Here is a 15,186-nt window from a genome sequence, read left to right on the forward strand (position 1 = left end):
TTAAATTATTGACCGGCATTGACCGAACTTTTGATGGATTTAACCTTACTTTTGATCATTGACCTGTTTACTAAAAGAGACAGGAAAGGGTCACAAACAGACATCGTTTACAAAACAGAATCAATACATAATGCAAAAAAATTAGAACATTCAAAAAACAAAAAACAAGTATATTATTTCTTTTTTACAATTTCTGTTCTGTACAAATTTATAATGAAAAAATTAGTTTTTTCAACATTTATCAATAAAAATTTTTTTTTTAAAAAAAATATGCTGTATATTACATTTATTCATCTATGTGCATTCATCTCTTGCTCCATTCTCTCCCGGTCTTCAATTTTTTTTTCCAAAATCTTCTGCTTCCTAACTTTACAACCTCTACTGTTATGCCAAACTTCGTTACAGAAACAGCAAGTTCTGTGATTGACTGTTTGTTGTTTGATAGCTTCTTCTCGAATATTTGTAATTCTTTTGCCACAACCTTTACTTCTCAAATTATTAGGGCAATAAACTGACACTTTATCAGGTTTTGGTATACCAACCAAACCCTCAATAAATTCATCTTTACTCAATGTATGATCATTTCCCATTTCCTCTACAGCTTTATCCTTCAACCTTGTAATTGTATCTTTGAGTAAACTTAATTTTTCAGGATCATCCTTATATAGCCCTATCGCATGATCAATCATTTTATAAATCTCCTTCATTTGAACACCAAACTCTCCGGAAGATCCAACTTGATTAGAATCAAAATATGTGTTGGGATCTTTTAAAGTAATAGCATCAATACACCATCTTTTCATAACATACTTGTTTGGGATTACTTTAACATTTGTCATCCTTAGCACATATAAAATATGTCGACAAAAGTAACCTATTCTTTCAAATAATCTACAATCACATGATACTTCTTTTGATTTTTCTGAATACTTTACCACACTAACTGCTGGAATGTATTCATCAAAAGCCAGAGGATTACCAGCTTTATCAAGATTATTTGCTAACCCATTATTTGTAACACTTCTATCCATTACAGTATACTCTGTAAAACCATTTTTATGATCAACTTGATAATTCATACAATATCTCGATGCAGCTTTGATTTGACCCTGTACTTCACCAAAAATTTTCCTAATATACAATTGCACAGCATGTTGTTCGATCTCATAATCAGTAACAACTTTAGGGATAGTGTATCGTGAATCGTGATCATTTTTAGACTGCACTTATCGTTGAATCTGCATAGCAGTTTCGAAAAAACTGATAAACTCAACTAAGGTTGAACTATTGCTCATCAATTGTTGAAACATGTGGTTTTCACTCTCAGAACGGGAAGAAGTGCGCATTAACCCTGACATATCCCAATATCTAAAATAGGCTGGTATCCATTTTCTCCTAAGTTTAAACATTTCATTTAACCACTCGTTATCTTCTAATTTATAACGTGCCACAATTGAGAACAATCTTTTATCAAAATCATCAGGGTCTAACTTGTCAGTCCAGAAAATTTGAGAAATAGAATCTTTAAAACCCACATTTGAAACAGCAGGACCAATCTGATGTATACAAAAAATATATCTAAACATTAATAAATTACACAAAAAAAAGACTAAAAGTTCTCTTGCATCCAAAATTAAAAAAGATGGTAAAAAATTAATAATTATATATCAGATGCATTAACTTGCATCTGATAAAAGAACAAAATTTTCAATTCGAACAATTTTTTAAATTCGAACAATTTTTTAAATTCGTACAATTTCTTAAATTCGAACAATTTCTTAAATTCGAACAACTTTTAAATTCGACATTATTTGTATAGGAACATTTTTTTAACTTATACAATAAACTGCTCTTCTGCATTATACATGTTAAAAGAATAATAATTCAATTCGAACAATTTTCAAATTCTAACAATTTTTTATATTCGAACACTTTTTTATATTCGAACAATTTTTTAAAATTCTTTACCTTCTACAATAAACAGTTCTACATTTTACATGTTAAAAGTATAATATTTCATATTCGAACAATTTTAAATGTAGAAAAAATAAGAATGCAGAACATAACAAATGTAGAAATACAATTTGTTCAAATTTATAATCATTCAACATTATACAAATGATAACACTAACCTATATCTATTTTGATAGATTTGACCGACTTATGACGGAATATTACTGAATTTTCGATTATTGACCAACGTTGACCAAACTTTTGATGGATTTGACCTAACTTTTGACCATTGACCTGTTTATTAATGAGACAGGAAATATACAAAAAAGAACACTATCCTACGTCTATTTTGAAAGATTTGACTAACTTATGACGGATTATTACTGAATTTTAAATTATTGACCGGCATTGACCGAACTTTTGATGGATTTAACCTTACTTTTGATCATTCACCTGTTTACTAAAGAGACAGGAAAGGGTCACAAACAGACATCGTTTACAAAACAGAATCAATACATAATGCAAAAAATATGAATTAACTAAAATTTGTAAATCATGCATTTAATGTGATGTTTATATGCATTAATTAGATAAATAAAAAAATGTTACCTTGTTTGTAATTTTCTCAGTTACATGCCACATACAAAGTCCGTGTCTTGCTTTCTTGAAAACAACTTCAATAGCAACTATCATGGAGGGATCTTGATCAATCAATACTATTTGCGGTTCTTCGGGGAATGCTTTCTTAAAAGCTTCACATAACCACTTATACGAATCCGCATCTTCTTTTGCTAATAACGCAGCACCAAAAGTAACACACTTCTTATGGTTATCAATACCAGTAAATGGTATGAATTTCATATCATATCTGCAACAAACCACAAAAAAAAAATAACAATTACATTTATTTTAGTAATGTATATAATTATAATAAATGAAAAAATAAAAGAACAATATAATGATAAAAAAGTATAAAAACAGTACTTGTTTGTTCGATAGGTTGAATCAAATGAAACTACGTCTCCAAAAACTTTGTAATTTTCTTTTAAAGCTTGATCAGCCCAAAATGCTCCAGCTAACTCCCACTTATCATTATTGAACACCGTAAAATATTCAAATGAAAAGTTGTTTAAACTCTTTTTCTTATTTTCTAACAGTTGAACAAACATTTCACCATCTCCCTCTCCTATATACTTAATAACATCTCTTTTTCAATTCTTACAATCAACCTTCGAACATCCAACATCTTCATCACCACCTTTCACTTTACCCAAAATTCGATAACCTCTACAAGGACCAATCCCAACTTGATTCAACTTGAATAAAAATGATTTTTGAGAATTATTTAATCGTCTTTGAGATTTTAAATGTTTTATGTGATGAGGATGAACCAATATATGGTTATGAGCTTTCACAAACTTTTGAATGACAAATTTATTGTATTTATTAAACACAATACCAATAGAAGCAAGACATCCTGTCCTCTGTGATGGCCTATTTCTTTTCTACTTCTTTTTGTTATTATCTACTCGAATAGGCAGCGTTTGTTTAACTCTATAACTAACATTATCATCAACAGACGTTAATGTATTAACTTCCCCAAAACAATCCACATTCATATCAAATATATCATCAGTAGCTGAAACATCCTCAGGTTTATGCAAAATCTCTTGATTAGATCCTTGCTTGCTACATAGAAAATACATATATCTGACTAGACTATTACCAAATTCATCAAACCCTCTTTTTGATGAAGACTTCCTTACCTCAAACCCACCATTAACTGCATACTCCTTGTAGAAATTATATGCTAAATCTATAGAATCAAAAACCATTCCTATAGCTGGTAAAAGAGATTCGTCTACATTAGGTGTCCACGATTTTATACCAGAAGACGAAATTTCCTCAGAACCAACACAGAAACTTTTGGGTACATAAACACCTGTGAAAAAGTATAAAAAAAACATAAATATGAATATAATCCATCAAAAAAGATGCATAAAGGTGAATCGAAAAAAATATATGTAGAACAGAGATTTTATACCTCTAAAAAGTACAAAACACACATGTAGAACACAGATTTTATACCACAAAATTGTAAAAGCATAACAATGACTTACAACAGATACATGTAAATCTATATGCCTAAATGGCTTAGAACATACACATGTACATCACAGATGTAGAACACATATGTACATGTACATCAGAGATGTAGAAACACAGATGTATTAAATGTAGAAAACACTAAATGCATCATGTAGAACACACGTGTGCAACAAAAAAAAACAGTAAATAAAGATGCATACATCACTAGAATGCATAGATGCATCAGCTTGCATCTAGTTATGAAAAAAGAAATTGCTTCTAACAGTAGGAATTTCTCAAATAAATAAAGAATGATTTTTAATTAAAACATGTAAACGTACATTCTCCGTCAGTATCATGATGTTCGAAGATCTCGATATGATCAAATTCATCACTGACGTCAGAAAAATGAGATTGTTCATCATCATCGCCGTCGTTAACAACAAAATCATCTTTGACATGAAACTGATCATTACGATGAATCAAGTCATCAACTTGAACATTTTTATCACCGATCGACATTGTTTCCTATCAATTTTTTTTTTAAAATTCAGAACAGAGAACTTGAATAATGTAATCAAATGACTTAAAAAAGATAAAGAATGTAAAAACGAAAATCAATTTGAACGATAGAACCCTAATATTGAATCGTAAAAGAATGAACTCGTAGAATTGGGGAAAAACATAGAACCCTAATTTTTGTATTAAACGATTTAAACATCAAAGTATATATAGGTTAGACACATATAAAATGACGAAATTACCCTTTACCAGTAAAATTAGGGGAAAACCAAAATTGTTCGAATCAACCATTTTTTGTTCGTCCGTGATGTTTTATTTTCGGCCGCGTGAGTTCTCAGGGTTCTCAAATACAAAAAGTTTTCATTTGATCCCTCTACTATATATATATATATATATATATATATATATATATATATATATATATATATATATATATATATATATATATATATATATATATATATATATATATATTCTCTTTACTTTCTTTCACTTTACTTCTCCTCTATCTGCCCTATATATATTGATGTTCACAAAATCAAGTTCCTTCATATTTCAAAGTATCAATCGAAAAAGATTTCTAAAAAAATAATACACGATGTTAGTCCAGTCGTACCGACATATCATGGCTATGATCGTAATTTTTTTCCTAATTCCAGACATTTATTTAAAAATATTTCCCGCAAAGTTTTATTTATACAGAGGAGAGCTTTTATGTAAATCGAGGCCGAAGATGTACTTTGGTATAATTGCGTTTGTCAACTTAGTCTACGACTATTGTTGCAGTGCTTATAAGGAAGACACGCCGTTGATATCTGCGATACGCAGGGGATATCTAAACATAGCATGGGGTTTTATTAAATGTGCAAAAGTAACCATGACAAATTTGCACAACGGTAAAAAACAGGAAGTTGAAGTTCAAAACTTCTTGTGGCTTCGTAACAAGTCGAATGAAACAGCGTTAAACGTGGCTTTTGAAAACAATCATGTTGATATGGTGGAGCTACTGCTGAAGAATTCATCTATGGAACGTCTAATGTCGGAGAGGGATCGCAATGGAAAGGCTCCAATTTCCATTTTATGCGACCCTAAACACGACGAATTCATAATTGAAACTTTAGAGAATGCAAAACGAGAAAAGATGGATCGTCCAGCATCAGTATCAGCATCAACATCAGTATCAGTAGAGATTGTGGTTGTACAACAAGGTAATCATTCAATACTAATTTATTTAAAATTAACATAGATACAGTATTATGGGTTTAATTAATTATACTTTAAAATATACATCATACCTATACCTATATACATTTTATAATAAAGGATCCATGAAGGGAGATATATATGTTGTTCATTTTCACCTGCCTTGTTGTAGAGTTTAGAGTTTTTTTTTTTTTTTTTCCTTTCCATTTTGTGTCTTTAACCGTAAAACAACATTTTTCGTTAACTCTATAAGTTGGTTTCTCACATACTTCTATAATTTTGTATAATTTTTTATTGCCTTTGCTAACCATAACGAAATATATATGCTACAAGTTGTACAAAGATAATCTTAAAATCTCTTGATAATTTATAGATCCATTCTTCACGGAATACGTGGTATAGGCTTAAGCCATTTGTCTAATAGTATTAAAAAGTGTATTAGTCGTTAATTTTAGTTCATGGCCTTCTAAGAATTTTTCTTTATTGTCAGGGGGGCGGAACATAGCACAGCTTGGGGGAGCTAAGCTTGCCCCATCTGGGTTTTCATGAAAATATTTTTTACACTAGTCAGGATTTTTTTTAATTTTTTTCGTTTTAAACTAATTAAGGTTCAAAAATAAGGTTTTTCTATTTTTTACCACCGACACGGTTTCAACCCTATGTTAACGAGTTCAAGTTCCGATAGTGCTTATAGTTTTGACAAAATGTATGTTTCCCTACAGAAGCTAAATTCTACAAGAAAATTCTAATGGATGCGAATTCCTACCCGAAGTCCCATGAAAGTGATCGACGGACGTCTTTGGACAAACTTAATGATGGTAAACTTGAATTAACACCAAACAATAATACGATTCTTCACCTTGTTTCCAAGTGTGGAGACATTGAATATGTGAATGATATTCTTAAACAACATCCTTCTCTGCTATACTCTCGTAATTCTCAAGGGGAGACACCGGCTTATGTCGCTGCAAGAGAGGGACACATGGACATTCTTGAAACAATGATTCACTATTTTAGATTGAAGAATGATGATATCGAATCGCTGGTTATTAGGACCATAGACAACAATACTGCATTGCATGTTGCCATACAAAACCATCATGTTGGTGTAGTATTCTTGTTGATAAAAGAAATTCCTCAACTTGCAAATCGTATCAATAATTCAAAAGAAAGCCCACTTTACCTTGCTGCCGAAAGAAGTTATCATTGTATTCTAAGACATATATTGGACAAGTGCGAGCAAACAGCCTTTGAGGGACCAAATAGCAAAACAGCATTACATGCAGCAGCCATTTCTGGATCTTCGGGTAATCTCTATTCTTTCTCAGTTTCATATGAACGCTTTTCTTGCGTATAATCTTTAATTTTTGAGTATGATTGAACTTACTTATGAAAAGCACGCCTAGGAACTCGATCTAGGTATAAAACATATAACATATATAGTTGAAACCTCAAGGTGTTGTTGTATTGGTGATGACGTCCCCACGAGCTGCAAAATATTTCCTTTGAGGTTAACCGCCCATTTCACGGGTCTCAGAGGTTGTGACGAACTGCGTTCTAGCCTCACCCAAGGGGGTTTTACCACACGCGATGCCCGTATTGATTCGCCGTGGGGGGTTTTCTCTTTAATGTTCGTCTCAGAAAATGATCGGGTGGGTGGGTGAGTTTGGACCTCGCATTCGGGGGGCCGTCAGTAACTCCTAACCACCATTAAAAAAGTAACATATATAGTTGAATGGTCTGGCATATATATTATTTATCAAATCAATGTTGAATCATTATTAATGAATCTTTATGGACTGGATTTTGTTTCAGAATGTATTGAGTACCTGGTACGTGCAAACCATGATCTACTATACATCACTGACGACCGTCAATGGACACCGATGCACTATGCTGTTGATCATGATAAGCGTTCAGCAACAGAAGCCATACTAAATGCAGATGCCTCGCTTGGATATAAAATAACAATTGAAGGTGGTTCGCTAGTTCATTATGCTTCGACTCAAGATAATACCGAAGCAATGAAAGCTCTTATATCAAAGTGTCCTGGTTGCACGGAGATAACTGATAGCGCAGGCAGGAACATTCTTCATGTTGCTATCGATAAAAAGAAAACAAAAGTAGTTGAATTTATCTTTCAAGATGAATCGTTAACATATCTTATCAATCAAAAAGATAACAAGGGGAACACTCCTATTCATTTATTATATATGGCGTCTGATGATCATGATAAGGTTGACATGATAGAAATGCTGATGGATTCTAGGATCGACATTAATGTCCGCAACAATGAAAATCAGACTCCTGTGCAAATTGCATCTAAAATGAGAAAACGACATAGATTGCTACAGGTAATATTTATGAACTTAAGTACTACTCGGCTGTTGATTGATATAAATTAATTAGTGATGAAGTTTAAAATTAAATTAAATTATATATTTATATATATATATATATATGCAGGCAGTAAAAAAGCTTGTAAGTCGTAGTGTAGATAGTGCAGTACGGTCATCAAACAAGAGTGATGATCATGAGTTGAATAAAAAACAGATGGAAGATGCAATTACTGTAGTGAAAGATTTACTTATAGTCGTGACTCTTATAGCGACAGCAAGCTATGCAGCCGCTTTTACAGTGCCAGGTGGTTTTGAAAGTAATAACGAAGCAGGATCGAGACAAGGCAGTCCGATTCTACTTAAAAAGGCTGCTTTCCAAGCATTTATGGTTACTAATACCATAGCATTCTCATCCTCTTGCTGTGCTTTATATATATACATGTTTCTAGTCCTTTATTATAAAGAATGGTATACGAATATTGCAGAAAAGCGTATGGGTCTTGAGGCCTTTCGTTTGGTAGCATCTAGTGTTCGTATACTTACATTTATTGCCATCGTAACAATGGCAATATCATTTGCAACAGGGGTATACGTCGTTGTGCTAACACCTCTCCCAGTTCTGGCAATCTGTTTATGCATCATTATCCTACTTATCATCTTTTCGGCCTCCTCATTTTTATTGTTGCCAATCACAATATGTCTCGTTTGATAAGCTAGCTACGGGCCGGCTTAACTTGTCTAACTTTATAAATGTTTGTTAGTTTAATATTATATATATATGTATGTATATGTTTGTTTAAACCTTACTTTCATGTAATTTGATTGATAGTTGTATGCACTTCGATTCTAGTTGACAGTTTTAAAATTATCTTGTACATATGTCTCTTCTTTACATGTATATTGATACAATTAAGGAGGTTGTTATAATAAGAATTCAAGTCACATTTGAAATCTTAATAATTGGCTACTAAGATAACCAAAAACACTAAATCTTCACCTAATGTTTCATTATACTGATAGTCTAATTTCTAGTCCAAAACATCATTTGATTAGAAATTACTCCAACAAGAAAAATCAACTACTTCATCTTTCATCTACCAGATCTTTTGAAGACCAACCTCATTTGAATAATGCAACAATGAAAGCTTCAGACAAGATATGGAGCAATAAACAATTCAATATAAAATTCTTTCTTATCCTTCCTAACTGTCTATAGATTGATAGTTTACGCCTAGGCAAATATCACACACAAGTACTTTTTTTGAAAATCAACTAGTTTTCTCAAGTAAAACCAATGACTAAAGCGTCGATTATGAGGATACTAATGGTGTTTGTTACAACTACGATGCTCCTAGATGTAGCTTTGGCAGTGGATCACACTGTCGGATCTCCAGGAGGAAGTTGGGACTTATCGACTAATCTTGGGGCATGGGCTTCGTCCCAAACATTTTCAGTTGGCGACAATTTTAGGTACCAAATATATATACTCCGTAGCATTTAGAATATAAGTATTTAGCATTAGTCATTTATCATTTGTATGAATTAAAATAAAAAAATACATAAGAAAGTTTTTGGGAAAACTGACCCAACCCATTTTGACCCATACTACAACATGATCCTTCATAATCTTGAAAATTTATTATTCCCTTGGTACGGTATTTATTATTATTATTATTATTATTATTATTATTATTATTATTATTATTATTATTATTATTATTATTATTATTATTATTATTATTATTATTATTATTATTATTATTATTATTATTATTATTATTATTATTATTATTATTGTTATTGTTATTGTTATTGTTATTTGTTATTGTTATTGCTATTGCTATTGCTATTGCTATTGTTATTGTTATTATTATTATTATTATTATTATTATTATTATTATTATTATTATTATTATTATTATTATTATTATTATTACTATTAATATTACTATTACTATTACTATTACTATTATTATTATTATTATTATTATTATTATTATTATTATTATTATTATTATTATTATTATTATCATCATCATCATCATCATCATCATCATCATCATCATCATCATCATCATTATTATTATCTCTAACAGTAGTCTTTAAATGTTGCAGTTTTCCAGTATACATCTAGTCATGATGTTCATGACGTAACCATGCAAGTTAAACTACGATTCTTGTGGAACCAGCAGTCCTGTTTCAACTTCCACCTCTAGCCCTACAACAATTTCGCTTACGGCTGCAGGAAAGCGCTATTTTATCTGTCGTACACCTTATCACACCCCCAATTAGGGCCTGGGTGAATGTGACATTAATATCAAACAAATCAGCATATTATAATATACGAGAACAATACTAAATGATAAAAACAAACTTTGTTGAGTACGCAGCGGAAAATGAATGTCGTTACAATAATGGAAATTACAATAAAGTAATTGTTTCAAATGCAAGAATAATAAATGCAATATCTCTTGATCCTAAGTCCAAGTATCATCACATAAGCAGTAAGTAATTCAAGCTTGATCAATCGGCACCTGAGACAAACATGCTAAAGTGTCAACCAAAAAGGTTGAGTGAAGTTCATAGGTTTAACAAAAACGTTTGACCGTTGTTTTAGAGCACAAGATTTAGTTTATAAAGTTGATATCGCAGGGATCAAAAAGTTATGCCAATTCGTGATATTTAGACTAAACGTTTAAAGTTTGCCCCAATGACAAGTTGTGTCTGTCCTTGTCGGTTTAATTTCATTATTAAGTAATACAATGACTTGATCAAATGCATCGGGGACGTTACTCCCGATAGGCCTACCCCCAATAATTAAGAATGCGTTCAACGAGCAATTAAAAATATCACTGTAGGGACTTAGTCGGACATAGCTGGGTATAACATAGTTTAACAGTTGGTACTTGTGTCTAAATTATAAATAGGAAAAGTAGCATGTGTCTCACCCCAAGAAGTTAAATAAGTTGTGCACAATATAAAGTGAGGCTATGAAATTCACCTTAGTAAGTAGAGAGAGAGTTATTCCTCGGAATAGAAAGTTTGAATGATCGTGAGTAGAAAGTCAACCTATTGACATTTAAGAGTAGTTAAGTGTTTTGCCCAAATTTAAGTTTAAGTATGCAAGTGTTTAAGTATAGTTCGTTTTACTAAGTTCCATTCTTAGTAAGTTTCTACTTTTAGCAAGTTTCCATTTTTAGTACTTTCCACTTTTAGTAAATTAGTGTCGAACACTAGTGAGTTGTCCTTAATAAGTCTACCACCTATTAAGTGTGAAGATAACTAAGTGTATGATTACTATAGTCGGGTTTGACATTGTGCATCATACTCAAACATCTATTCCACCGCCGAGTCACCAGAATGACCAATTGTTACCGGTTGGCCCAGGATTTCTTGACCAAAATCTAAGTTTGGCATTCGTAATCCACAAGCGTCCCATAGTGGTACCAAGGATCACCCTAGGCCTTAAGTAGCATTGACGTTCGAGTAATCACACGTTATAGTGAATGACTAACGTAATCGTATAATATAATATAAGTAGTAGTATATTATATGTGTTAGTAATAATATAAGTGTATAGGTGTTAGTATTATATAATAGTATTAGGGTTTTAGTTAATTAAAGTAGTATTTAGCATTAGGGTTTAGTAATAAATGATTAGGGTTTAATTAATGTATTGGGGTTTAATAAATTAGGGTTAGGTTTAATTAGTTAGGGTTTTAATATTTTAATATGTATATGTATATATAAATCGTGTATATGTATATATATAGTATTTTTAGTTTTTTTTCAAATATGCATGGTGTATCTATTTATGGTATGTATATATCTTGTTACCTTTTTTAAACATTAACAAATCTTCTAACAATTATATAGGGTCTAAAGATCAAACACAAAAATTCTTTTTTTTTTTTTATAACCGTAGGTATATGTATATGTATATATATATATATATATATATATATATATATATATATATATATATACATATATATACATATATATACATATATATATATATATATACATATATATATATATACATATACATATATATATATATATATATATACATATACATATATATATATATATATATATATACATATACATATATATATATATATATATATATACATGAATATGATTATGAATATGATTAAGAACATGAACATAAACATGGATTAACAAGATGAAATTTAAAAGTTTGGATCTAGGGTTTTACCTTAATGAAGATTAACAAGAAAAAGTTGATGAACACTTGAAGATGAAGATCAAACCCTTGAAGATTGAAGAACACCTTTGAAGATCTTCGAAGAACGCGAAGAACACGATGAATAACTTGAAGATCACTTGATGATCTTGAAGATGATGATGATGAATTCGATGGTGGTGGTGGTGATTTCGGTTTTTGGCCGAAAATTGGGAGAGGGAGAGAGAGATTTTGAGAGAGAGTTGTGATTATGATTTGGTACAAGAATATGGGTTTGCCTAGGTCTCTATTTATAGGAGTGATTAGAGAATTCTAAAATTAAGGTTTAATTAGGAATTACTTAGGGAACAAGTCAAGTAAATGAGAAGGTGATTATGGGGTGCCTTGGCCGAAAATTTAAGGGGCAAAAGGGTAATTTTACCCTTCCCAAATTCGGCTAGGGTTTGCATGGGTTGGTTTGGAACTTTTTCACTTTAGTCCTTGTACTTTAGATTAGCTTAAATAGTTCCTTAATTATCCAAGTTTAATTATTTTAAGTGTACAAGCTTTAAAGTTATTTATTTGTTCACAAATATTAATAAGCTCATTATTTTTATCTTTTATTAACTTGTCGTTTATTACACAAAGTTAATTATTATATTTTATAATTCTTAATGCTTATCAATTGTTAATTAAAGTTTAATTGTTAAGTTTAATTATATTGTTTGGGCATTTAATAAGGAAAAATATAGAATGGAAGAATAAGGGTCGTTATTGTACCTCCCCGTTATTGAAAACTTCGTCCCGAAGTTTTAGGTAGATTCCTCGTTTGCATCAGTAGTTGAGCAGAGATGGGGATATTTCCGTATCATGTGGTCTATGCGTTCCCAGGTATATTCGGGGCCTCTACGCAAATTCCAACGGACTTTAATGATAGGTATGTTGCTTTTACGCGTTTGTTTGACCTCTCCTTCCATGATTTCTATTGGTTCTTCAACGAAGTGCATTTGCTCATCAATGCGGATATCATCCAAAGGAATAACAAGTGTGTCATCAGCAAGACACCTTTTAAGATTCGAGACATGAAACACATCATGTACTTGGCTAAGTTCAGTTGGTAGTTCTAATCCGTACGCCACGGGACCGACTCTTTGAGTGATCGTGAAAGGTCCAACATATCGTGGACTGAGTTTGCTTCGTTTACCGAAACGGACAACGCCTTTCCAAGGGGATACTTTCAACATGACTTTATCTCCAACTTGGAATTCTATATCCTTTCACTTTCTATCGGCATAGCTCTTTTGTCGGCTACGGGCAGTTTCTAATCGTTGCTTAATCTGAACGATCTTTTCAGTAGTTTCATGAATGATTTCAGGACCAGTTAAATGTCTGTCCTCGAGTTCATCCCAACACAAAGGGGATCTACATTTCCGGCCTTATAAAGCTTCAAAAGGTGCAGCTTTAATTCTAGAGTGATAACTGTTATTGTAAGAAAATTCAACCAAAGGCAAGTGTCTATCCCAACCTTTGCCGAAATCGATTACACAAGCACGTAGCATATCTTCCAAGGTTTGAATAGTTCGTTCACTTTGACCATCAGTTTGCGGATGATAGGCTGTATTCATGTCGAGTTGAGTTCCAAGAGCAGATTGTAAAGTTTTCCAGAATCTAGAAATGAATCGACCGTCGCGATCAAAAATAATCGAGATAGGAACTCCATGACGTGAGACAATTTCTTTAATGTAAAGCTGTGATAATTTCTCCATCTTGTCAGTTTCCTTGATCGATATGAAATGTGCAGATTTAGTAAGACGATAAACTATGACCCAAATGGTATCGTTACCGTTTGAAGTCTTAGGCAACTTAGTAAGAAGTCCATAGTGATGTATTCCCACTTCCACTGCGGAATATCGGGTTGTGTCAACAGACCAGAAGGCTTTTGATGTTCAGCCTTAACTTTCAAATAAGTGAGACACTTACTAACATAGGTAGCAATGTCGGCTTTCATGTTAGGCCACCAGTAGAATTCCTTCACATCGTGATACATCTTACTAGAACCGGGATGAATAGAGTACCTAGTCTTATGAGCTTTATCCAAGACTAGTTCACGGAGATTACCGAAACGAGGGACTCAAATTCTATTGCCAAAGTACTGTGTACCATTAGCTTTCACTTGGAGTTGGTTCTCAAAACCGATAGTTCCTTCACCTTCGATAAGTGTTGGTTTGATAGCTTCAAGTTGAGCTTCACAGATTCGTGATATGAGATTCGATTTGATTTTCAGGTTTAATGCACGAACACGTTTAACATCGTCTTTTCGACTAAGGGCATCGGCAACTACATTCGCCTTACCGGGATGATATTTCAGCTCACAGTGATAATCGTTCAATAACTCGAGCCATCGGCTTTGCCTCATATTCAGCTGTTTCTGATCGAAGATATGTTGAAGAATTTTATGGTCAGTGTACACCGTAAACTTAGTACCATATATATAATGTCTCCATATCTTTAATGCGAATACCACGACACCTAACTCAAGGTCGTGTGTGGTATAGTTCTCCTCGTGTTTCTTTAACTGTCTAGATGCATAGGTAATAACCTTTTCACGTTGCATTAAAACACAACTAAAGCCTTGCTTTGAGGCATCACAGTAAACAACAAAGTCGTCAGTACCTTCAGGTAAAGAGAGGATCAGAGCTGTGGTCAATTTATCCTTCAGAATCTTGAAAGCAGATTCCTGTTCCTCGGACCACTCAAATTTCTTCCCTTTGTGAGTTAGCTTGGTAAGAGGTTTAGCAAGGAGGGAAAATTCTTTTATGAACCTTCGATAGTAACCGGAAAGTCCCAAAAATTGACGAATATGCTTCGTAATCTTTGGTATCTCCCAGT

General features: G+C 32.2%; 1 protein-coding gene and 1 pseudogene across 1 annotated transcript; one reads left to right on the forward strand and one right to left on the reverse strand.

Annotated features, from left to right (window-relative positions):
• Nucleotides 1-290: 290 nt before the first annotated feature.
• Nucleotides 291-4,563, reverse strand: LOC139900882 (protein FAR1-RELATED SEQUENCE 5-like). Its single transcript, XM_071883646.1, has 8 exons — nucleotides 4,383-4,563; nucleotides 3,519-3,895; nucleotides 3,183-3,371; nucleotides 2,938-3,038; nucleotides 2,563-2,821; nucleotides 2,179-2,247; nucleotides 1,243-1,556; nucleotides 291-1,131 (listed from the first exon to the last, which is right to left on the reverse strand). The coding sequence occupies exons 1-8, from the start codon at nucleotides 4,561-4,563 to the stop codon at nucleotides 291-293; spliced, it is 2,331 nt and encodes a 776-aa protein (XP_071739747.1).
• A 4,810-nt stretch (nucleotides 4,564-9,373) lies between these two features.
• Nucleotides 9,374-10,397, forward strand: LOC139900941 (uclacyanin 1-like; annotated as a pseudogene).
• The last annotated feature ends 4,789 nt before the right edge of the window (nucleotides 10,398-15,186 follow it).

This window comes from Rutidosis leptorrhynchoides, chromosome 1 (assembly GCF_046630445.1).
Source record: "Rutidosis leptorrhynchoides isolate AG116_Rl617_1_P2 chromosome 1, CSIRO_AGI_Rlap_v1, whole genome shotgun sequence".
NCBI classification, from domain to species: Eukaryota; Viridiplantae; Streptophyta; class Magnoliopsida; order Asterales; family Asteraceae; genus Rutidosis; species Rutidosis leptorrhynchoides.